The sequence below is a fragment of the Hyaloscypha bicolor genome (genome assembly GCF_002865645.1).
Source record: "Hyaloscypha bicolor E unplaced genomic scaffold K444scaffold_182, whole genome shotgun sequence".
Classification (NCBI taxonomy): Eukaryota; Fungi; Ascomycota; class Leotiomycetes; order Helotiales; family Hyaloscyphaceae; genus Hyaloscypha; species Hyaloscypha bicolor.
The window spans coordinates 2,718,247-2,741,097 of record NW_020194684.1 but is presented as its reverse complement, the minus strand read 5'-3'; the positions used below and the strand labels follow the sequence as shown (position 1 = coordinate 2,741,097).

Below are 22,851 nucleotides of genomic sequence, written 5' to 3'. Positions count from 1 at the left end.
ATTCCTATAGCCCCTTACTTAATATTCTATTACCCCTAATATAGGAAACTATATTTTAAGTAATAATAATACTAGAGATAAATAAAATAAATCTAATTTTAATTTATACTAAGAGGTATTCCTTATAATTCTTGTATTTATTTCTTTTTATATATTAGTAATATACTACTATCTATAATCTTTGAAATAGGTCCCTAGTATATAAATTCTTTAGGGAAAAAGTTATAGGGATATAGACTAAAGAATTAAAATAATATTAATATATTATGGTTCTATTCTACTAATTATCTTTATACTACTATTTACTAAACTACTAGATTTATTAGCTATACTCTCCTTCTAATATTCGATTATAAATTAAATCCTTATTCTTTTATTCCCAAATATTTATAATAAATAATATTAATCTATAGAACTCTTGTTTTATACGGGAGGTACTATACCCCCTCTCTATAGTAAAGTGTCTATTATACGGTGCAATTAACCCTGCTACTTCTTCTCCGGCTCCTATTACTTTTATATTAATTATTATATTAGATAATATACTATTTTCTAGTTAAACCTAACTTTAAAATACTACTGCCTAATTATTAAGAGATTAAGGGATTAATATCTTAGCTAATTCCTATTCTTTTTATTACCCTCCGGGTATAGATCTCTCAGAAGAGGTCCTTGAGGCAGAAGCATATAAGAGGAGGCAGTAGGCTAAGCTCGAATATTTAGAGTAATTATATGGTAATTTCTATTAGGAAGCTTAGGGCAAAAGTATATATCTATCTATTTAACTCCTAATATTAATATATTATTTACTAATTTTATTAGGTTTGGCTCAGAAAAGGGGTAAAGTCTTTGGATCTCTTACTCTCGGCCAGGGGATATATATAAAGGCCTTTAGTAAGGGTAAATTAATGATTCCTCCTGCTCCTATTATCGAAAAACGATATAAGGTCCTTATTTCTATTATACTATATATATATGAAATAGAAGAACTAGAGAGTAGCTTTACTAGAACAAGTATACCTGTTTCGACTATAAAGAAGTTCCTTAGCTTGGAAGAGTACCGGGAGGCTCAAAATATTTAAATTAAGCTATGGATAGTAGAATAGTTTAATACGTATATAAAGCTTACTTATAGAAATATATATCTCTTTACTAATATAGTTATTTATTATAGTTAAAAACTGTTATATAAGGATTTCGCTATATATTTAGCCAAGGCTTTTTTATTATTAATTCCGTTATTTGAAAACTGGGAGCTTAATTAATAGATTATAATTTTAGAATATATAAATATAGTCTCTTTTATAAGTAAAGTAAGCTATTATTTACTAGTATTCTAATAGAATTAGTACTAATATAAATAGGTTTGGCCAAGAGATAAAAATAAGAGAATTGACTATATAACTAGCCAGATATTTGAAGCTAAAAAGGATATTAATAGCTTATTATCTTATTTTAACTAATTAAATAGGAGCTTGCCAAAGTATATTTATCTTGTATTTAATTAAGATATTAATATAATTTAGTAAAAAGATAACGAGATTTAGGATAAGTATAAAAGAGCTAATAGGGAGATGCCTTTCCTAGATTTTAGCCCCCTATTAGAAGGCTTTCCTAATACCACCCCCAATATAATATCTATATCTATAGTTATATCTATAGTATCTTTTTTACCTGCTTTGACTTCTAATTAACAGATCAAAGCCCTATAGGAGAAGGTTGCTCCTTTAGAGAATGGGTCAGGTAACAATCTGAATTCTGACGATTTTAATTCGGACAATATACCTATACTAGAAGCTAGAATTATGGTTTCTCCTGCTCCTGCTCCTACTCCTGCTTCTGCTTCTGCTCCTATAGCTAGTAAGTTTTAATAAATTTAGATATACTAGTAGATCTGACGTTTTTACTAGCCTTTGCTCCCGCTCTACCTACTAAACCTCCTTAATCTCCTCTGAAGTCTATATTAAAGAGGAAGCGACAAGTGGAAGTGACTATATTAAGCAATAACGACGATAATAGATCAGATCTTGATGATGGAGAGAAGGAATTACCAGGGGATGGTAATTATAGGCCGGGGAATAGGTCAAGACGTAGGGATAATCGGGGGCAGTTCAAAAAAGCGAGAATAGAGTAATAGTACTGGGCGTATTTGACTATAATGTATGGGAATTGCGTATTTGGCTATTATTAGGTGTGTTTTCCATATAAAATGTGGCTTTAAAAAAAATCTCGATTTATAATTCTTATTTTGCAATTGCGATAAAATAATAGATGCAGTAGCGTCGCTAAATCAGCCCGTACCGATGCTAGTGCATGTAGTCAAGACAAGAGCATCAAGAGGCGCCAACTTCGCTATCAGGAGCAGAAATTATGTCGTACAATGGCATTGGAAACAGAGATAGCTGACGGCCGCTTAGCCCGGGGGCTGCTCCATATGACCTGCGCGTTCCAGGAAAATCTTTTATTCTGTATTTAAAACTTCCCCGTCGCTTCACACAGAAGCGCACTTCTCCTTGATATCGACAGTAAAGCCGCCTTTTAACGTTTTATTCAATACACAAATCACCGGGCCCTTCTCCCCTAAAATCGTCAGGTTCCCTATTCTAACACCTGCATTATAGCCAAACGTCCCATTCATCTCCAGAACTTTCATCTTCCCATCGAACCAAAACTCGATCTCAGACGTCGCCTCTTGCACTAAACTCTCCCCATCATCCAGATACAACTCCCCTCTCGCCTGCCCATGCCCATCTGGTGCAACAAGGAGCTCGAAATCCAGTTTCCGCAGCGCTGTGGTGGTATTTGCGCCACGGACGCGAAGGGGGAGGATTGAGCCGCCGCGGATGTGCACTGGGATCTCGGTGTATGAGATATTGGTGAGGGTGATGTATGACCCGTTGCCAGAAATTGGCTTTAGGGTGTGGAAATCGTAGAATTGGTCAGAGGGGAGGTATATTGTGACTTCCGTGGAGCCTTTTTCGGTAACGGGTGAGATTAAAAGGGAGGGGCCGTAGAAGTATTGGAGGTGGATGGGGAAAGTTTCTGGGTCGGAGGGGTAGAGGAATCTGTCATTCAATTAGAGGCAGGCGGAATGCTGGAAGGGGATATACTTACATCATTGGTAACAGGACTGGTGTGCCATCTGCTGTTTGTTTGTGAAAGGCTGTGTATATGTAATCCAAGAGTCGATACCGAGTGTTGATGGCGTTCCGAGCAGCCTCGGCAACCATGGGCCATTGATAGAATTCTTGTCCTACGGCTGGCCAAGGGTTATTGTGGTTGCGGTAGAAGGTGTAGAAAGCTCCCAAAGTTGCCCATCGAGCACAGAGAGTCTCCGTTGTATCTCCGACAAATCCGCAAACGTCGGCTCCAACCATCGGAACTTGAAAGAAGGATGCGAATTGCAGCATGTGACGGATCGACCTTCGATAGTTTCCCCAGTCCGACACATTATCTCCAAGCCAGTGACCTACTTTCGCACCTGCTCCCATGAAAGTACTTCTTGTGATGATCAGTGGCCGTTTTGTGGGTCGGCGTGACAACATGGCTCCCCGAGAAGTCGCACTCATCATTGTTCCATAGAGGTTGTGGGTATCGTATTCAGCAAGACCGTTGGCATGGATGAGGTCGGTAGGGACTGTGTGATTGCTAAGAGATCCTCCGAGGTTTGAAATAGAATATTTTGGATTGATGAGATCCCTTCCAGGGAGGCCCTTCATTTTGTCAGACTTCCCGCGCTTTGAGATACCGCGCTCTGAATGGCGAGAGTCGACACCAAATTCCGAGATGAGCTTTTGAGCATTGGCAACGTTCGCTGGGATTATCGGGTCAAGCGGCTCAGTCGCTGTGACAAATTCTTCGGGAGGATTGCAAGGATAGTCGCAGAAATTTGAGGGTTCGTTCATGTCGATCCAAAGGGCATCTATATCAACTCCAGTGCTTTCATTAAAGAAGGAACCAAATTGACCATTCCAGTATGCTTGCGCCTTGTCATGGAACCAATCTGGATATGCAGTGACTCCGGGCCACACGACGCCTCGGTATATTGAGCCATTGGCAGTTTTCATGAAGATGCCTTCTTCTTTTCCCTCGTTGAAAGCAGGGTAGTCCTACAATCAAGTGTCAGCGGCTGTTTTGAGCGAGAGTCTATCAATTGCAGATGGAGAATCTACTTGATATGCCACCGCTGCAAGGCTCGTTAGCATCTGGACCCATCGATCAAGGACGGAATTGATTACCTGGGTCCACCATCATCACATAATGCTGATCGTGAGCATGGAGATAATCTACAAGCTCGCGTGTTTTATCTAGAGGAAAGCTTTCTGGATTTAATGTAAAGACTTTGAATCCATCCATGTAGTCCTGCAATTGAATTAGCATGATGCGGGAACTTTCACAGCCAAATCAGCTCACGATATCAGTCCACATCGTCTCGAGTGGTATTTTTGCCTTTGCATAGCTCCTCACAACTTCAGCAACATTGTCAATATTTCCATAACCAAATCTGCATTGGTGAAACCCGAATCCCCAGTATGGCATCATTGCGGGCTTCCCAGACACTCCAGTGAACTGTCTTGCCACTTCAATTGGCCCTGGGCCGGACAAAAAATACAGATCAACAATTCCGCCGACTGTATTATACTCAAGATATTGGCCACTCTCTTTGGTGTTGTTAATTTTGATATCCATTCCATTGCTGTTAATGAAGGCGACTGCATGGGTGGCATTGCTCTTTACTCGGTGTTCAAAATATACTGGATGATTGCCGTAGAGGTTCGTCCCCGGCGGAACCATACCAGCATCACGAGACCAAAACGTTCGAGTGTAGTCCGTCGTGAGAAGCATCATCGGATCTGTGTGCTCACCCAACCCATATAGGACTGGGTTTGGCGGTAGAGAGGTTCGAAGTCGTAAGTACTGAGACTCAAAGATGAGGTCTGAGCCGCTAGTGTTGAAAATTGCTTCATGGTTACTCTTCCTTACTACAGCAAAGGAAAACGGATTCTCAACAATTAGCACTGCCAGAGCGGAATCTCTTGCAGAGACAGCACCACCAGGTCGCGGAAGCACGGATTCGGGAATCTGATATACCTGCTCGTCGACATCGTATATCTTCAGGTGGACCCGACTTTCTAGAGAAAGTCAAAGCTTTAAGTCATTTCTTGAAAAAGTTGCACTCTGAAGGCCCACCTGTCTCATAGTCGACAGTGAGTCGAAGATCTTTCAGGTCGAAGCCGTAGAAATCGCAAGCACGTCCAGCCAGCTTCAGATCAGCTGTTATGCCGGTGCCGGTATATTGGACATTGCTTGCGGTATATCCTAGACACGTTATAATCTAAATATCTCCCGAAAAGGGCATTATATAAAAGGTAGGAGGTATTCAACGGTTCTACTGAAGCTGGCACGTGAGAATAACTGACTTCAGCTTCCACATCAAAATTCTAACGTCACAGTATCTCCTTCGGTGAAAAATAGTCCGCTCGTTCGTGGCGACTCTGCTGTGTAAAGCTCTTGCAAAATAGCGGTGCTGGGGCCTGGGAAACGCACCTCCGAGGCAATCATGCTGCTGTGAGGGGCAGAACTCAAGCAACATCATCTTGCAGGCCCCCAAGACCAGCATTCCCCTCATCATTCGCCATACCAACATGGCCATATTAGAAGGGAAGAGGCATTCCAATACCTCGAGGATAATCATTTTGAACTTGTGAGAGTGGGAAAGGGAAGGATTAAGGGAGGTTGATGAAACATCATGATTGAGATGGCGGCCAAGTCACGTGTGAGGGGGCTGGCGATGGACCGTGCACTATGCTCCTTTCCTCGCCTTCTTTCCACGACGCGTCTTCACTTCTTCGCAAACAGTGAAGAAACTCCACACAGCTTCGCTTCATTCACTTTATCGTTGGCGCACCCCCCATTTTTCTTGCTGCATACTGATGATAATGGCTGTGGTCCTTCCACGGCCTGTCTCCTCAAATGCCTTGGTGGGTGTTGGTGCGACGAACACTCAGAGACCATTGCAGAACTTAGGGTACAAATGTTCTTATGATTCTTGCCAGAGGTTGAGGTGGACAGAAATCCAACCGCCAATGTGGTTCTATTCATGGTTCTCGCCCATTTCTCATGTTGACCTTTGTGTTCTCGGGCCCGTTTGCAGTCTTCCAGACGTGACAGCCCAATGTTGGTTGCACGGGTCAGTTTCTCAACATCGACTGCCGACACCATCCGAAGATAGATTATTAGGATCTGTCAACCTCACCTGAGAGTCTGCGAATCAGCGTGCTAAAGAAATTAGACAAGAGCATAACAACACACCCCGCACTTTAGTAGTCGACTGCCGATCATTTGATGGCGTGCTCCGTCGCGGGCCAAAGCGCTTCGTCTGCTGGATTCTTGACTCGTTCCAGCAGATGATCCCATCATGCAGCATTATTGGGCAAGCTGTGTGTCCCTTCGTTGCGGAGACCCACGCCCATCTTGGAGACATAAAGCACTTCCAAAACTCAGCCCCCTGACCGACGTGACATATTTCAGATGAACCCACGCTTTCTCACTGCAACCCAGGTCAGCACCAGCAGAGTCGAGGTAAGAGCCCTCCGAGCTTCAATGAACTAACATGCACAGTGATATCGAGCAAGTTCATAGCAAGTTTCAGCACTTGCCCTTGCCTCCCTTCGTCGTGTCTCTCGTTTAGTACTACACGAATTACGAATTGATGATAAGCTTATAACGCTCCCTAGACTCCACGCTACCGGTTTCCAAGCTTTGTTAGATTCAGGGCAAGCTGCAGACCCTCGGGCTCAGATTTTCCGATCCACCCCGCACGCTCCCAAGACACGGACCTGAACAACCTCAGACATTTGACAAAGCAGTATGCCTTCAAAATTCCCCAAGACATTTCCGAGAAGTGATAGAAACCAACCCGAATACCTCATGCCAATTTAAATCATCCGTTCGCCAGAATTTGAAGTATCCTTATGCCCATGTTGAGTGTAATTGCAGCTGGCAGGTACGGTATTTGGGATAGGGTTTACGCCGGCGTCTTTTCTTGCAAAAGCCACTCACAGTGCTCGCTCGCTGCTGGCGGGACACAACTTGCACTGGCCCTGCAAATACAGCCTTTCCATGCGCTTAGGATAAATATATCTACTCCCCTCGGAGTCGATCCTTAACACCCGTCTCTGTCTCCGTCGGAGATGCCTTGTCAGCGTACCCCGCAGACGTAATCCTGATTGGAAACGGCACACATGCTATTTTCAAATTTGGAAAAGAGGCGGTGGGGGTCGTGACGGTTACATACAGTGCTTAGGGGACTTGGTCGCTCGGTCTGGCTTTCACAGAGGCGAAAAATTGGCTGGAGAATGATCGGACTCTTTAATTGGATCCTTCAAGCCAGATAGTGCTCTCTCCGCCAGTATCATAACCACTCCAGAAGCGAGCTACACAATACCTGATCCCAAACTTCGAGGTGGATTTTCTTACTTAAGTCTGTTCTCGGAGACCTCGGTCGCCAATATTTACATTAGTGTTACGACTCTCGTGGTGGAAATCGCCTACTAACCAGCCTGGAGCAACCCACAAGCGTACCAGGGATACTTCTCGTGCAACGACGATTTGCTGAATAAGATCTGGTATATGGGAGCTTATACCCTTTAAACGAATGCTGTCCCTGTCGGTACCGGCCGTGCATTCCCGATTCTGAATTCAGAAGGGTTAAACAACTATACTCTGGATCTGGGAACCAGTGACACCACGATCTTTGTGCATGGCAGCAAGCGGGATCGCACTACTTGGACTGGAGATCTTGCAATTGCCGTTCCTAGTATTCTCGTGAACATCGAGGAAATGGATGTCGTTCGGAACACCTTACAGATGTTGTACAATGATCAAGTAAGTGTAGCAAACGCCACTATCTTTCATTGTTCAAATATGTTTTAATGTCTTTTGATATGCGAAGTTGATAGTGTCCAGTCCGGTTCAGGGGCTCTTCCATTTGCAGGTCCGGCGATCAACATTTACAACTCAGACACTTACCACATGGCAACGATGATCGGAACATTCGAGTATCTCTTGTTTTCTAATCACACGACCTTTTGAGCGCTGTTTACTCTAAATACACAACGGCCACGACATTCATCACCTTGAAGATTGACAATACTGGGATGTTGGATGTGACCGGGGTGTCTGATTGGGGCAGGCTTAGCCAAGGTGGCCACAATACTGAGGCAAATATGCTGCTTCACAGGACCCTTACTACTGGAATTCAGATTGCAACATGGCAAGGGGATGCAGTCTCTGCAAATTCCTGGGCAGGCTTGGCTGCAACTATTGAAGTAGCTGTGAATGCAAATAACTTCGACTCCGCGATTGGGTATATATCCAAACTCTCTTGTCTGGGCTACTGCTAGCATCTGCGGTGCTTCAAAGACAGTGATACAGACGGTAGGATTCACCCTGAAGATGGCAATAGCATGGCTCTTATCTTTGGTGTTGCCAACAGCTCGTTCGTCTCCAGGATCTCCCAACAGCTAACAACCAACTGGAACGCAATTGGCGCCGTAGCTCCCGAACTCCCAAACTCCCAAACAACGTCGTCGGCTTTGTACAATCATTCGTGATCAAAGCCCACCTCGCAGCTCGCCAAGCAACACGAGCACTTGACCTCATCCGCCGATCTTGGGGGTGGTATCTCAACAATCCTTACGGAACAGCAAGTACGTGTATCGAGGGATACTTGGCGGACGGGAGCTTCGGTTATAGGGCTACGACGGGATACTCGAATGACTATAGCTATTCAGGCAGCGCTCACGGATGGAGCACTGGTGCCACAGATGCTCTCACGTCATATGTCCAAGGACTGACCCTCACTCAACCAGCAGGGAGTCAATAGCAGCTCTCCACAATTCGGTGGCCTGACCCACGCAGAAGGCGGCTTCACAGCACCTCTGGGGAAACTCAGCGCCAATTAGACACTGGGACAGGGTGGTTATACACTTTCCTGGGGAGTTCCAAGTGAGACGGCGGGAGTGCTCTTCTTGCCGCCCGCCTCGGAATGGACAGCTCAGCCGAGGGTAGAGCTGGACGGAAAGACGAGGGTGTTGCAAAGTGGAGGGTATGATTCTGGAACGGGACTAACGACGATCAAAGCGATCAGAGTGCTACATCCTGCAAAGGTGACCATTGGTTAATTGGAGTGATCATCCTTTTTGTTCTGAATGTTAATGGAGGTTTGCTTTCATTACTCTGTAGTTATACCCACTTGAACCTCCTACGATAAGCTTGGTGTTGCTAGAACCAGTGAAACTTTAGGAAAAGACCTCGAGCATGGAACCGCCACTTGCACAAGCATTGATGTCAGTTATGGTAAATATATATGAAAGACAGCTAACTCTCAACTTAGTGTACTCCGTTAGTGCCATTGGCAACAGACTTAACCTCACCGCCATTTTTCGCCAGCCTGGGCGCCATACTCAGCTTCCCTAGCACAGCATAAGACTCCGCACCTCCAGCCGCAGGGATGTTGTTCGCCAGTCCCCTCTTCGCCGCAAATGCCATGGTGGCAAACTTAATAGCCTCCTTGTACACAGCAGGCAGTCCAAACTCATCACTCACTTTGAGATCCAGTCCCAGCTTCCCAAGCTTCTCTCGGAGATTGTTCATCAAAGTCGTGTTTCTGACTCCACCGCCGCTGGCAACAACCTTCGTAATGGTGGTCCGAGGAAGGATGAAATCAACGAGGGAGCTTTCAATTGAAGTCGCGGTGAACATGGTAAGTGTGGCAAGCAGGTCTTCCGTCGAAGCAGCCTTGTACTGCTCCAAAATCTGGTCCGCATACCCAGCACCGAAGTCAAGTCTCCAAGCCGACCTCGGAGGTTTCCGAGCAAAGAACTGATGTGTCAACATATGTTTCAACAAAGGCTCAATCACTGTTCCCTTCGCTGCAAGTTCTCCATCCTTGTCATATGTCTTGCCAGTGCGAGCCTTGACAATATGATCAATCATCACATTCCCTGGTCCCGTATCGAACGCCATCATCTTACTCCGGTCCGCATCCGCCAGCTGTAGGTTCGCAATACCGCCAATATTCAACGTCACAGTCGGTCCCCCATCGCCACGAAAGGAAACGAAATCCAAGTATTGCATAAGAGGCGCTCCAGATCCACCAAGCGCATGATCAACAGGTCGGAATTGCGTCACGGTGGTGATATTCGTCAACGCAGCCACAACCCCTGATTCCGCGATGAAGAACCCACAAGGCCACCCGCCCTTCGTCCACTTCTCAACAAGACTCTTGCTCCCGCTCTTCTTATACTCATTGTTCTTCGGCCTATCAGGTGGTTCTTGATACACAGTCTGCCCGTCATAGCCAATGACATCTATATCCTCGGGCTTCAGATCAGCTTTCAAGAGGAGAGAATTTACGGCTTCGGCAAAGAGAGCACCGGCTGCGTAGTTCACGCGGCACATTTCGAAGAGGGTGAGAGAATTGTCGAAGGCGAGCATGATTTGGGTGCGTAGTTCGAGGGGCCAATCGACTGTGAGGCCGTCGACGAATTTGGGACGTGCCGGATGTCCATCAGGGGAGAGTTCGATGGTGCAGAGGACGGCGTCAACTCCATCGAAGGAGGAGCCGCTGTTAAGGCCGAGGATGTAGGGCATTTTGGAGATGATACCAATCTCGAGGAGCTTGTGGTTTGCGCGAGAATTGAAACGGAGGAGAAGGCGAGTTGGGAAGAAGAGAATGACAACGGGAGAATCTCAAGGAACGATTTATACTGAAAAGAAAAAAAGTGAAAGGACCTTACCTACCTGTCAACATATTGCCCGGAGCTCCGAACGCGAGTGTGTACGAAGAAGTGGGTGTGGTTTGGCCTGCACCAACTCTGGGGCCCACTGAACTATTGGCGGGGAGCGCTCCGAGGAGGCTACGGAGGGCTTCCGATCAGCGAAATGTGGCTGAGGCACGGGCTGTGCGGGGTGCATGATGCATGATGCGTGATGGGTGGGGAGGTTAGCGCTGCTTGAGTCATGTTGATCTTAGTTTTTTGGGTGGGGAAGTTGGGATCTGGTGTGGTTCGAGAGTGGGGGGTGGGATGAGATGAAGGGTTTCCCAGAGACGGAATTTTCGCGGACAGGGTTTGGTGGCAGCAAGTCTGCCTATGAGAGAGATATTCAGGGGGTCGGTGGAGTTTGTGCAAATGGAGCATAGGAGTCATCGATACCCAGGGGTTCCATCGAGAATGTTTCAGAAAATGATTTCTATTTCTGGAAAAGGAGCGCTATTGTATTGAATTCGTTGACTCCACTTCAAGATCTACGCATACCTTTCTCTAAATGCTCTATATTGACGACATCACAACATCTCAGCGAGCAAGCCCTCTAATTTCTTCGAGTCTTCAGCAAACTTCCGCATAGCCTCCGCCGACTTCTCCACGGCACATGCATCCATATTGAATGCCCACCGGAACGCATTCTCGTCATTGATATACGACACTTTTGGAAGGTCTGCTGCTTGAGCTATTCACACAATTTGGTCAGTTTGAACTCGCTTGTGAAGGAAGAATACGTAGAAACCCACCACTTTCACTCGTCAAGCACGGCCCAAAATCCCCCTTCTCCTTCTCAAGCAGCTCCAACACCACGGGAGAAATCGTCAACAGATCCGTTCCAGCTAGCTGCTTAACTTGCTCCGTGTTTCTAAAACTCGCACCCATGACCTTTGTCCCGTATCCATACTTCCTCAAATAATTCTGCATATCCCTCACAATCTCAACCCCTTTATCACCACCCGTCATTCCTTGCGCCTTATGCCAGTCGCTGATTCTTCCCACATAAGGAGCTATGCACGCCACGCCTGCTTCAGCAGCGGTGATAGCTTGCACCATGCCGAAGACGATGGTAATCAGGACACTGATGCCATGTTCATGGGTTAGGAATGAAGCGGCTTTAATCCCTTCCCATGTGGCGCTGATTTTAATGCGGACTTTGTCTTTTGGGACGCCTTGCGCGGCGTAGAGAGAAATCATTCGCAATGCGGCGGCGATAGTTGCTTCTTTGTTGAAGGAGTGGATGACATCGACCTCTGTCGACACTCGGCCTGTGAGTTTGTAGATTTCAGTGCCGAATTGAACAGCGAGGAATTCGGCTGCGAGTTGCAAGCGCTCCTCGGAGGGTAGGGAGATGGAGAGTGATTTGGCATATTTGATTGCGCGGATGAGGAGGTGGTAATAGGCTGGGTTTTGGGCTGCGCTGTAGAGAAGTGAAGGGTTGGTTGTTCCTTCTGAGGGCTTGAATTTCTCGATTACTGGACAAGGTAAGCTTTCCTCTTCATATATCCGGGGAGGGCTTGCGCTGGAAGTCAGCTGTATCAGCTATCAATACCGTGCCTGCATCCTGCAATGTGCCCAAGGCGTTTGCTGGTTGTGAACCCATAGTTGTTGATAATTGATGAGGGGATGGTCAAGGATGAATGGTGCTAGTGAGTCTCTCAGCTCAGAGCTATACTGTGACTTTTTAATACTTGAGAGCGAAAGAAAGAGCGGACAAGGGAGATACCAGAAAACCCTAGACAAACAGCTTTCAAGCCACATCGATAGAAAAATGGGAGCATTTTTACAAACTTCTAACTCCATTCCACTAAGGTGGGGCGCCCCACCATAATGCTCGGACTCTAGCTTTGTCGGTCTCAGCCCACAACCCACAACTAAGTTTCCTTGTGGAGAGTTCTTGCGGGGAAACATGAGATTATTCTCAAGCAATCTGCAAGGAAATCTGAAGTGGAGCACATCAATACTTTGGGACCAATGACCCTCGAGACGAGATGAGGGCTAACCTTGTTGGTTTGCGGGTCGCTGAGGCATTCCCAAGCTTCACCCACTAATAATGCGTCGGGGAACGCTCCGTGGAGCGCTCCCCGATCAGCTAGTGCAACTCATTCACTAGCTTACTTCTGGCCACGAGGACGCCGGTACCGAAAGGAAGGGATGGACTGGGGAGTGACTCGCAAATGGGGTCCCCGGACTCGTCCAAACAAGCTCTCTCCCTTAGCGCGATGTCAAACGTCCCACGACAACCTCGAACGTTGCCTTTGTCTATATAAGATGCTGGCAGATCCTACCTTCTTTTGATATCAGCGTTCGATTTTCCAAGTCCGGTTCATCTTGGCCATTTTTTACCCCCAAATCTTGAAGTCTTGAAGACAAACTCTTCTGCAACAGGCATCATCATGTTCGGCATTAACTTTCGAGAGCACAGATGGGCTGTGATCTATTGCGGAGTTTCGACTCTAGGTGCTCTTTGTTATGGGTGTAAGTCACCAGAGAAAATCCTTTCCCGTCCAACGCGTCATGATTCCTCTTGAGACAACACGCCAATTCGCTCTGAAGAATATTTGAACGCAATTTCTGACTGCGCTGCAATCCAGATGATCAAATTTATTACACCGGAGTGCTGGGGATGAGAGCATTCATCAACGACTACGGAACCACAACCGACCCTGACACCGGCCTGAAGGCGTTGACGACAAGTTTTCTCTCTCTCACAGCTTCCATCATCTACGTCGGTGAGCTTTTCGGCGCTTTGCTCGCGGCTCCTATCAACGACCGCTGGGGCCGCAAAGCTGTCTTCTGCTGTGCCTCTTGCTGCATCATCGCTGGTGCTATCGTCCAGGTAGCCGACAATGGCAGCGAGGGGCTCATCATCTTCGGACGCATCCTGATCGGTCTTGGAATTGGCCAGTTCACAGTGACTTGTGTCCTGTACATTGGCGAAATTGCTCCAAAGGCCATTCGTGGTCCGGCATTGATGATGTTTCAAATGATGCAATCTTGTTCTCAGCTAGTCGGAAGCGGAATCACCCAGTAAGAATATTTCCATGAAACAGACTTGTTGGCATTTGTTGACTCGTGATTTCAGGGGGACCGAGAGTATTACTTCCACTGCCGCGTTCCGAATTCCCATGGGGCTTTTAACATTGCTCCCGCTGTTGATGTTGGCTGGTCTGCCCATTATCCCAGAATCTCCAGCTTGGTACATGAGTAAGGATAGGAACGAAGGGGCTGAGGCAGCACTGCGAAAGATCAACAGGAGCAAAGGGGAATACGATCCATCAGAGGATCTGAAAATCCTCCGAGAAGCCGTTGAAACCGAGAGAGAGCAGGAGGCAGAATCGACGTGGTCTTCGCTCCTCCGCGATCCCATCGAACGACGAAAGCTGATCTTCTCCTGCGGAGCCATGGTCGCACAACAAATCAATGGCATCCAGTTCTTCTACTCCTACGGCGTGGTGTTCGCTCAGAGCATTGGGATCGCACAACCGTTCACCATTTCGCTCATCACCAACATCTTACAAGTCATCGCGTGTTCCGCTGCTGTGCTGCTTGGGAACAAAGTCCCCAGGAGAATCAATCTCATTGTCACTACCATCATGATGTTCTGCGCTTTTCTTGTTGTTGGTGGCTTGGGTACCCACAAGGTTCTCTCCAACGGATACAGCGTCACAATTGTAGTCTTCTCCTATATCATTATTTGCGCCTTCAACTTCGGTCACGGCCCTTTGGCTTTCGCGGTCGCAAGCGAAATGTCAACAGGAAGAAACAGGAACAAGATCATGTCTTGTGCCATCGTCACTTTCTTCTTCACTGTCTGGGTCATCTCCTTTACATCGCCATACCTGTACTATTCAGCAAACCTCGGTCCGATGCTCGGATTTATATATGCTGGAACGACATGTATCACACTCGTATATGTCTGGTTCTGTGTCGGAGAAACAACTGGTCGATCGAACCTTGAGATTGAGTTGTTCTTCCAGCAAAGGATTCCTGTCAGGCAATGGAAGAACCACCAATTTGACCATAGTGGGGAATCACTTAACACAGACGAAGAAAAGGCTGTTCATGAGGTTGAAGAGCAGAAGATCCCAGTCTTTGAAACTCGCTGATGTTGAAAACGGCTGCTTGAGAGGAATGTGTTGACGGAGAACGCCGTTCATGGGGAGGCATTGTGGCATACGAAGCATTACATTTCGTGGTGGAGAATATTGAGGCGTAATCGTGTCTGGCAGTTGAGATGTATGTATTGCTGAGTGGGAATCAAAGTTTTCGAATGCGTTCTTTTTGCCGCCAATATCCTCACAACTGGCTACCCTTCTGCATGTGATCTTGATTCGGCTCAGATCAGCGTGGCGTCTGAAGTGTCAAGTTATACCTAACATTTGTCAAGGCGTCCAGAGTCCTCCAGGTGCTCAGTGACGTGAATGGCACACTCCGAAGCACCATCTCCGCAGCATCGAGCAGACTATCAATCTCTCCAAGATCCCGAAACATGGGAGCTAGAGCAGGGACCGATTGCACCTGCAGTAGGACCGCATATGCTCCCACGAGCAGCTGCAGCTCGCACCAGCTGTGGTACGGCACATCATCTGCTGACTTGTACTGTGCATGTTGAGCGAGTATAATTAAGCCCGCATTCTCTGTACAGCTGCGACAGGTTTCAAGGACCCAAGGTTCGAACTCCTTTCGTGTGCTTCGAGGTGTGGCTGCTTCTTCCATATCTTCGTAGACGACCCTGTACAAAACAACCCGGTGTAGTATGAAATGGCAGGCATAGTATCGCAATGCCAATTCTCTCTACCATGAACATCAGCTCGAGTCCTATTCTTGACAAATTGATGACTTACGATTCTCAGTGACATTGATCGAGAGGTAAGATTAAAGCTTGAGATGTTTCGGGAGAATTGCATTTCCAGCGGTAGTGATTGGTACCAGGTATCCAGTTTGATGGAAAGAGACGAAATGACGGGGCCTGCTTCTTCAGGCGTGATATATGCTTCGTTAGCAGTGTATAGACTACCAAGGACTTTGTTGAGAATAATCCGGAGGAAAAGTTGAGACTGGATGAGGTATTCATGTGTTGAGTTGTTCGTAGATGATACTTCAGATGGAGTTGGCCGGGAAATACTACTTGGCCGGAGTGATGTTGCAGATGGGACGCCATCAAGTTCTGTAAGAATATCGCTGGTGGATATTAGCTCGCAGTCTTTTGATGGAGGATATGAACTCCCACCTTTCTAGGAGATAATGTAACCGATTGTAAACTTCCTTTTGCTCTTCAAGAAATCTACAAATCATCAGCAGCGACTTTGATATCATCAAAGCGACTTACTTACTCATCACCAGATCTCCTCCTATCAAATCTATCAATCGCTGGTTTCAAAGCTTGGAGGATACCCAATGCATTGAACGGACGAGCAAAGAAATACAGAAGAATATGCGCGAAACACAGTGTCAACGGGATGGCGTATTTGTCACTTTCGGAATGAAGTTTCCAGAAGCTTTCGAGAGCTAGTTTAAAGTATATCTCGAGAGTCGGATGAGCGAGTTGGGCTGAGCCTGTCCTTGTGATTCTCACAGCGATCGTTTGCACGAGGAGAGACTCGAGAGAACACTCTCGGAGATTGAGGATCGTCTGATGCACTTGTCGCGCTTCATAGAAAGATTTCAAAACATGCTCCTTCGAGAAGTACGGAGAAACCTTCAACAAATCGACGAGCGAGAGCGGTAATTCAAACTGATTCTCATAGAGATTCTCGAGGGCCTGAATGGCGGGTACAAGTGGAAACTCCTGTTCGGCACCAAGGACAAGGCCTGTGAGGAACGTGTCCTCATGATCGGCGGCCTTCAAGAAAGTAAAAAGTTCAAGGTCTAGAGTCAACTTGACGCGCAATCTTGGCCAGTACTGAAGTATTTTGTGGCCTGCTGCTGTGTGCAGATCTGGAATCCTCGAGTCATCGGTTGAGAGCAGGAGTGAGTTGTGAACATCAGGCCCTGTTCCCGCTTCAGGTGGGCTTAATAGTTCACGCTCGAGAACCTCAATTCTTACTTCGGCTTGGGCAAGGCGTGCGAGGACAGAAGCATCACTGTATCAATATCAGCGAAGGGTAACAATGAGAGCAGCAATGAGATGAGACGGGATCATGAGAATGAACCTTGGAAAGAGTGGAACTGAGCAGGATCAAAAGGAACCACATACGTCTCAAAGCTTGTGGGGGTGGGTCTGTAGCTGCAGCTAAAACCTGCAAGCTCACATTGCGCACAGGAGGGTCGTTTCCCATCGCATCTTTGTTTTCTACGACGGCACGTGTCGCATGCAAGGTCCGTCTTCAGTCTCTTGCTTCCATGCGGATTACTCGCATGCTCCGCTGGCATGATATCTTGGGCAACAATACCTGTGCATCAGCACTCGACGGGGATGCAGGACAGGAATGATGTTGAAGGAGGATGGATATTGATGTTGATGTTGAGAAGGGCAGCTTGCCGAAGCGAAGCAGGGATCTCGTTTCGGGTCACGTGCGAGTGCTTTCTTCAAGTTGCGCCCGGAGACTCTCTTATCGGTATGTCAGCTGAGATAATTTCTTAAAAGATTCAAGACATTTTAGATTGTAAGAGTCTAAGCCCCTTTCACCCTCTCGGAGTAAATGGGTTGTCTTTTTATATCACGTGTTGGGTAAATCGGAGTATCCGCATCGGGAAACTAGTAAAAGGAGTCACTCAAAAGGACAAACAGTCTATGCATTGAAGTCTGTCTTTTTGGAGTGTTGCCGGCCCAGTTCTTCTATTTGCTGAACATCTAAACGGCAGATTGTTCCGAGTGGTCTACCAAGAAGTCGAGGAGCTCGGCGGCAGATCCTCATCCTTCGTACCCCAATTACTCTCATTCCTCCCCAACGTCAACTCCAAAACCCCACCCTCCAACCAAAAATCGTGCGTGATCCAATTCTTCGTATAACTCTCTCCATTCAATGTCGCGCTCTGAATATAAATATTCTCATACTCGGCATCGAAATTAACATTCCTGATCGTCGCCACCTTACCCGTCTGCCCGCTTGTCACGTTAACTTCTAAGAAATACGGTGGTGTGATTAAATAAACATCTTGTCCGGGGACTGGCCAGAGACCCATCATGGAGAGCGTGGTGAAGGAGCCCATTGCTCCTGAGTCGTCGTTCCCTGCTATCCCTTCGACAGTGCCGTTGAACTGAGAGGGGATATAAAAGTGAGAGAAATATGCTGAAAGACCTGGACGGCCTGCGTAGTGGAATTGAAAGACGGGGAGGAAGGCTTGTTCATCTCCAATGTAGAGAAGGCCTGAGGTGTGCAGATAGGATAATCGTTTTACGAAGGTGGAGGGTCCGCCTAATGTTGTGATGAGAGTCGCCATATCTTGGGGAACGTAGAAGGTGTACATCCATGCGCTGCCTTCGTAGGTTTCATGCCCGTCAGGTTTAAGGTAGCATGAGGTGAAGTTATAGAGTGGTGAGCAAAGGGATGGATCTTGGAATCCGAAGGTGCCGTTGAGATATCGTGGCTGGAGGAATCCGGTGAACCCGCTGTCGAGGGTCTCGTTGATGTGACCGGTGGTGTTCGTGACGAAAGAAGTCTGTTCTGCTTTGTACATGTTCTTCCAATTATCCGATCGCTCTAGATATTTCTCAGCATCTCCTGCATGACCAAGTCCTTTCGCCATTTCAGCGACGCAAAAATCGTTGTATGCGTATTCAACCGTTCGCGAGATGGAACGAGTGAAAGGTCCTCCTCCATATGGATCAAAATCATCCGTAGGAATATATCCTAGGTTCTTCCAACTGGTCAGGCCTCCTCTCCCTTCAACAGACCAATCGAGAGGTTCATCTATGTCACATGATTAGCATCCGTTTTACCCCTTTCCAGCCCCCTCACCTTCAGCGTCTGAGACCACAGCCTCATATCCAGTCACCCAATCAACACCATCTGTGATATTTTTCAGGTAGGAATCCGCTAAGACCACATCAGCATTCGACCCTCCCTGCGTGAAGCCCTTGCAAAGTGACATGCTAAATGATCTTTGAGTCAGGATTGCCTGAACAAGGAGAGGTTCCGGGGCCAGAACAGGGTTTCGCGAGTTCTCTATTGTAGAGATAGCCAAATATTGGGGACACCTCGTGTAAGACATCTGAAAGAGGGGATTTAAGCGCAGAGAATGTCACGTACCGGCAGTCAGGAAGTTTCCCTTCGTGTCGATAGATATCAATCAAACTTCTGGTCATTTTCGTCTGGCTCTCAGGGTCCAGCAACGTGATCAGAGGATGAATGCTTCTAAAGGAGTCCCAGATGCAGTAATACGAATCGTAGTATGGCTCGTCGCTCTCCCATAGAGGATTTTCTCCGGTATAGTCTTGCGGTGAAATCATCGCTCTGTAAGTACCAGACCAGAAGACAGTTTGTAGCATATCACTAACACCCGTCGTATCAACGTTGATGACCCCAAGCTTCTGCCTCCAGACTTCTTCGGCTGCCTTGCGAGCGTCGTCGAACCCAAAATTTGGGAGCTCGGTCTCTGCATTATGGCAAGCTTGTTCCGTACTGATAAATGAAAGGCCGACCCGAACCAACAATTGATTATTAGCAGGTGCTTCGAATTGAGTCCACGCTCCGGCTGGGATAGGCGGTGAGTTTCCATTTGGAGTGATCCTCAAATTCTTCGGTTCGCTACCAGCTCTATTGTTCATGAAGACACCCGTATCTCTGATGGGGGCTCCTGAGAAATCAGCGCAGAAGTGAAGATCGTAAGTTCCGAGACCGAAGGATGGGTTAAACGTCCCATTTCCGACAATTCTCCCATTGTCTCCGTCAACTTCAACGCTCCCATTGATTCTGGAATCTGGCAAGTCGGTCAAATCAACCAGGATCAGAGGGCTGTATGGTAGTGCTGTCTGATTTTGCGCCGATTTTGTCGAATTTGAGGGAAAGGTTATACGGTACAAGGCGGTGTGGTTGGTGACAGTCATCTCCGTGTGGACCGAAGTGTTCAAGCTGATTGCAAAATATCCAGGGTGGGCTTCCACGGTGTCATTGATTCTTCTCGATGCTCGGTCGGTTTTGGTGAAGAAGCAGTTATCGACGATATCTCCAGGGCATCCCGTTTGCGGAAATATTGGGAAGTTGCCCAACGAGGGTGACTGTGCGATTGGTCAGTCAACGCTATTCTTGAGGAGCGATTCCATACCCCCCCAGTCCCCGAGTCGTGCATATGACTAAAACCTGTGATATCACTGTTGTCTGATGCGAATCCTCCTTGCTTCTCATCCGGATTGTTCACATCCGCAACTGCCTTGGCCATTCCTGCTTAATTCAGCGGCATTTCTCAAACACAAGGGCGGTATGATTACCAAATGGAAGGGTTGCACCAGGAAAGACGTGACCTTTACTCACTATTAGTAACCGTTTGAAGAATTGAAGCTAGAAAACCAACCTCCATTGATGGTTCCGATTAGAGGATCAACATAATCAAATACGTCGAAAGGCCAATTCGGCACTCTCTCGGTGCCAATCACCACCCCTTTGTTTCCAGCCACGACGCAAGTTGAAAGAGCAAGAGCGGGAAGCCATCCACGCTTAATTCGATATATGATTGCCTCCATTAAGGAAGATGCACCAGACAACCACGTTGAGATTGGACCGAGGAGGAATGAAAATATATCCTTAAGAATCACTCCAACAGGCTCCAACACCGCCAGAGACGAAACCGACACGAAGAGAAGCAGATAGTACCACGTTACATGGCGGTACCCCTCACTAACAGGCTCCCGATCAACTCGATCGGCGGTAGCTTCTGCAAATATGCGGGGTAGTCGAGGCTCTACATTGTGCTCCATAGCGCCATTGCCGGCGTATGGCTTGACTGTGCATAGTCGGTTGTCTTCTATGCAAGGTGAAGTCATATCTGACGGTCTGAAAGCTGGCTGGAAGCGGGTGGAGATGGAGAAGGATGAAAGGTGTGAAATGAGAGGTCATGTCGGGGGAACGTCGGCCCGTGAATTACCGAAGCTGGCACGTGATATTCACCCCTTTTCACCTTTTACGTTTATCTTTCCCACGGAAGACAGATTGAAATGATTGGGAAAACCAATGCGCAAATAAGGTATGGTTGAGTGTCTTCCACATCTTTGTCATTGAAGGTAACAAAATAGAGAAAATATATACATAAGAAGTCATCAATCAAATCTCGTCCCGGATCTCCTAATACACAGGCACCTTAAAGGCTGGAAACGTGTAAGTCCAGCTATCAATACTCGCCGTATCATTAACACACTCAAAATCCGTGCTGCTATTGCTAGCCCAAAACGGTCTTGTCGGCCACTGACATAGTAGTTGCGTCTCACTCTTATACGTCCCTGCCTGCGTCGTTGCATTCAACCCCGTCGGCTTGACACCGTTCTCAACCCAGTCGATCATGATATCCATGTTGTGCTCCGGATACGGGCCATCAGGTTGCAATGAATTCACGCCGCAATGGGCAGCGCCAGGAACGAGGTAGAATTGATACCAATTCTGCAGTGCCTCGAGGGATTCGTCTGAGGTGGAGTTGGGATACATGATGGAACGCACAGACTGCCAGTAATGGACCGAAGAGGCGGAGGGGATACTAGGGTCGGATTCACCATGGTAGTGGAGCATCTTACCGCCGGACGACTGGAAGGGTGTGAGATCTGGGAGGGTTGTTTGCAGACTATCGTAATAACGCACGAAACCAATGTTCATCCATTCGACCAGGGTGTCGTAGGTGACGTTGTCGAGGTTGTCGAGGTTGTCGATGTTGAGCAGTTGGATGAACTTGGTCACATATTCGCCGCCTGTGGATGGGATGTCGAGCTCCCATGCTCCAGTATCGGTGTTGTAGGTCGTTTCTGCGTCGTTGAGCTCGGATCCGATTTGCCAGGAGAGGTAGGCTCGTTCGCCGGCAGAGTTGTGGAGGCCGTCGTAGATGGCTTGCGCGACAGCCACTCCTTCGGCGGTGACAGTTCCATTCTGTTCGGGCTGTGAGCTTGTCGTGCTGCCCTGCGCTTGTCGTTTGCTGAAGCCGAACCCGAGAGAGGTTGAATTCTCAGCAGCGCAGTAATAAGACTCCCCAATAATGGAGCTCAGGTTGAAGTTAAGCTTGCAGAGATCAGTCCGGGAAATAACTCCATCAGTCAGCCCATCAAGAGGATCACAAGCCGCAATGGTGGCATTGACAATCTTGGTCATCTCACACGGCGGAGGGTAGTAGTCGAGCGTCACCTCCACCATAGACGACAATACATGGGTAACCTGTTGTTGCGCAAATCGGAACGCAGGCGCACCCACAATCACACCATCGTACTCCTGACCCCAGCGCTGAACTTGACTCATGCCCTCTCGGCCCCCATCTGAGCAGCCCTCATAGTAGGTGTAAACCTTAGCATCGGTGTCCAACCCATAGAAAGCTCTCGTCAGCGGTTTGCCGATGATTGTCATTTCGCCAAGGGCTTGGTATCCAAACATCATCGTCGCATCCCAATTGATTGTTCCGTTTCCGTAGAGCACAACTTCATCGTAACTGACGCCATTCAAGGCATCGTAGCCAGCACTGGTGGCACCTCCGACAGCACCATATTGAATGCCTCCAGTCGAATCAGATGATAGAGAGAAGCCACCTCCGCCAGCAACATAGAATCGATTTTCGAAAGCGTCTGGGCTTGGGAAGGCATACTTCACTTCGACTGAATCGCCCTTGCCAGTATGCGTGTAGGTAATCGTAACGTTGCAGTAGGTAAACGTTGTTGAGCTTGCCGAGCGGCTGGTGGCTGAGGAAGATGCGTTGTAGACGATGCTCGCAGTCGACCCTGAGGGGATCAAATCAATGCCAAGTAAGGTTCCGTTTGCCGGTAGTGCAGCTTGAACGTTGGCCACTGTACACAGATCGGAGAGAGATGTGGTGTTCGCAGCTGTTGCTGCTCCTGCTAGAGCAGTAATAGCTGTGAAGGGGGAATGACGCATTGCAAGGAGCGGTAACAAATAAA

General features: G+C 47.3%; 7 protein-coding genes across 7 annotated transcripts; 1 reads left to right on the top strand and 6 right to left on the bottom strand.

Annotated features, from left to right (window-relative positions):
• Positions 1–2,388: 2,388 nt before the first annotated feature.
• Positions 2,389–5,695, bottom strand: K444DRAFT_669232 (glycoside hydrolase family 31 protein; the record flags this gene model as incomplete). Its single annotated transcript, XM_024887498.1, has 7 exons — positions 2,389–3,065; positions 3,115–4,109; positions 4,173–4,186; positions 4,239–4,362; positions 4,414–5,132; positions 5,191–5,319; positions 5,548–5,695. The coding sequence occupies 7 exons, from the start codon at positions 5,693–5,695 to the stop codon at positions 2,492–2,494; spliced, it is 2,703 nt and encodes a 900-aa protein (XP_024728321.1). The 3' UTR covers positions 2,389–2,491.
• A 3,583-nt stretch (positions 5,696–9,278) lies between these two features.
• Positions 9,279–10,759, bottom strand: K444DRAFT_620526 (anhydro-N-acetylmuramic acid kinase). Its single transcript, XM_024881727.1, has one exon. The coding sequence runs from the start codon at positions 10,654–10,656 to the stop codon at positions 9,394–9,396; it is 1,263 nt and encodes a 420-aa protein (XP_024728320.1). The 5' UTR covers positions 10,657–10,759; the 3' UTR covers positions 9,279–9,393.
• A 591-nt stretch (positions 10,760–11,350) lies between these two features.
• K444DRAFT_636718 (transaldolase) lies at positions 11,351–12,429 on the bottom strand (the record flags this gene model as incomplete). Its single annotated transcript, XM_024884037.1, has 3 exons — positions 11,351–11,514; positions 11,576–12,293; positions 12,379–12,429. 3 exons carry the CDS (start codon positions 12,427–12,429, stop codon positions 11,351–11,353), a joined length of 933 nt encoding a protein of 310 aa, XP_024728319.1.
• A 793-nt stretch (positions 12,430–13,222) lies between these two features.
• On the top strand, positions 13,223–14,935 carry K444DRAFT_545235 (general substrate transporter; the record flags this gene model as incomplete). The annotated part of the gene is made up of 3 exons (XM_024876121.1): positions 13,223–13,304; positions 13,421–13,856; positions 13,912–14,935. 3 exons carry the CDS (start codon positions 13,223–13,225, stop codon positions 14,933–14,935), a joined length of 1,542 nt encoding a protein of 513 aa, XP_024728318.1.
• A 235-nt stretch (positions 14,936–15,170) lies between these two features.
• On the bottom strand, positions 15,171–17,201 carry K444DRAFT_636716 (uncharacterized protein; the record flags this gene model as incomplete). The annotated part of the gene is made up of 5 exons (XM_024884036.1): positions 15,171–15,623; positions 15,674–16,010; positions 16,060–16,113; positions 16,163–16,912; positions 17,026–17,201. 5 exons carry the CDS (start codon positions 17,199–17,201, stop codon positions 15,171–15,173), a joined length of 1,770 nt encoding a protein of 589 aa, XP_024728317.1.
• A 447-nt stretch (positions 17,202–17,648) lies between these two features.
• K444DRAFT_647570 (glycoside hydrolase family 92 protein) lies at positions 17,649–20,451 on the bottom strand (the record flags this gene model as incomplete). The annotated part of the gene is made up of 6 exons (XM_024885359.1): positions 17,649–18,682; positions 18,731–18,864; positions 19,022–19,989; positions 20,037–20,152; positions 20,200–20,232; positions 20,283–20,451. The coding sequence occupies 6 exons, from the start codon at positions 20,449–20,451 to the stop codon at positions 17,649–17,651; spliced, it is 2,454 nt and encodes an 817-aa protein (XP_024728316.1).
• Positions 20,452–21,049: 598 nt separating this feature from the next.
• On the bottom strand, positions 21,050–22,828 carry K444DRAFT_544557 (tannase and feruloyl esterase; the record flags this gene model as incomplete). The annotated part of the gene is made up of 1 exon (XM_024876059.1): positions 21,050–22,828. One exon carries the CDS (start codon positions 22,826–22,828, stop codon positions 21,050–21,052), a length of 1,779 nt encoding a protein of 592 aa, XP_024728315.1.
• Between the last annotated feature and the right edge of the window lie 23 nt (positions 22,829–22,851).

What these genes read in the sequence shown, in the direction of transcription:
- K444DRAFT_620526 (XM_024881727.1), bottom strand. Translation starts at nt 10,656, where the DNA reads ATGCCCTACATCCTCGGCCTTAACAGCGGCTCCTCCTTCGATGGAGTT.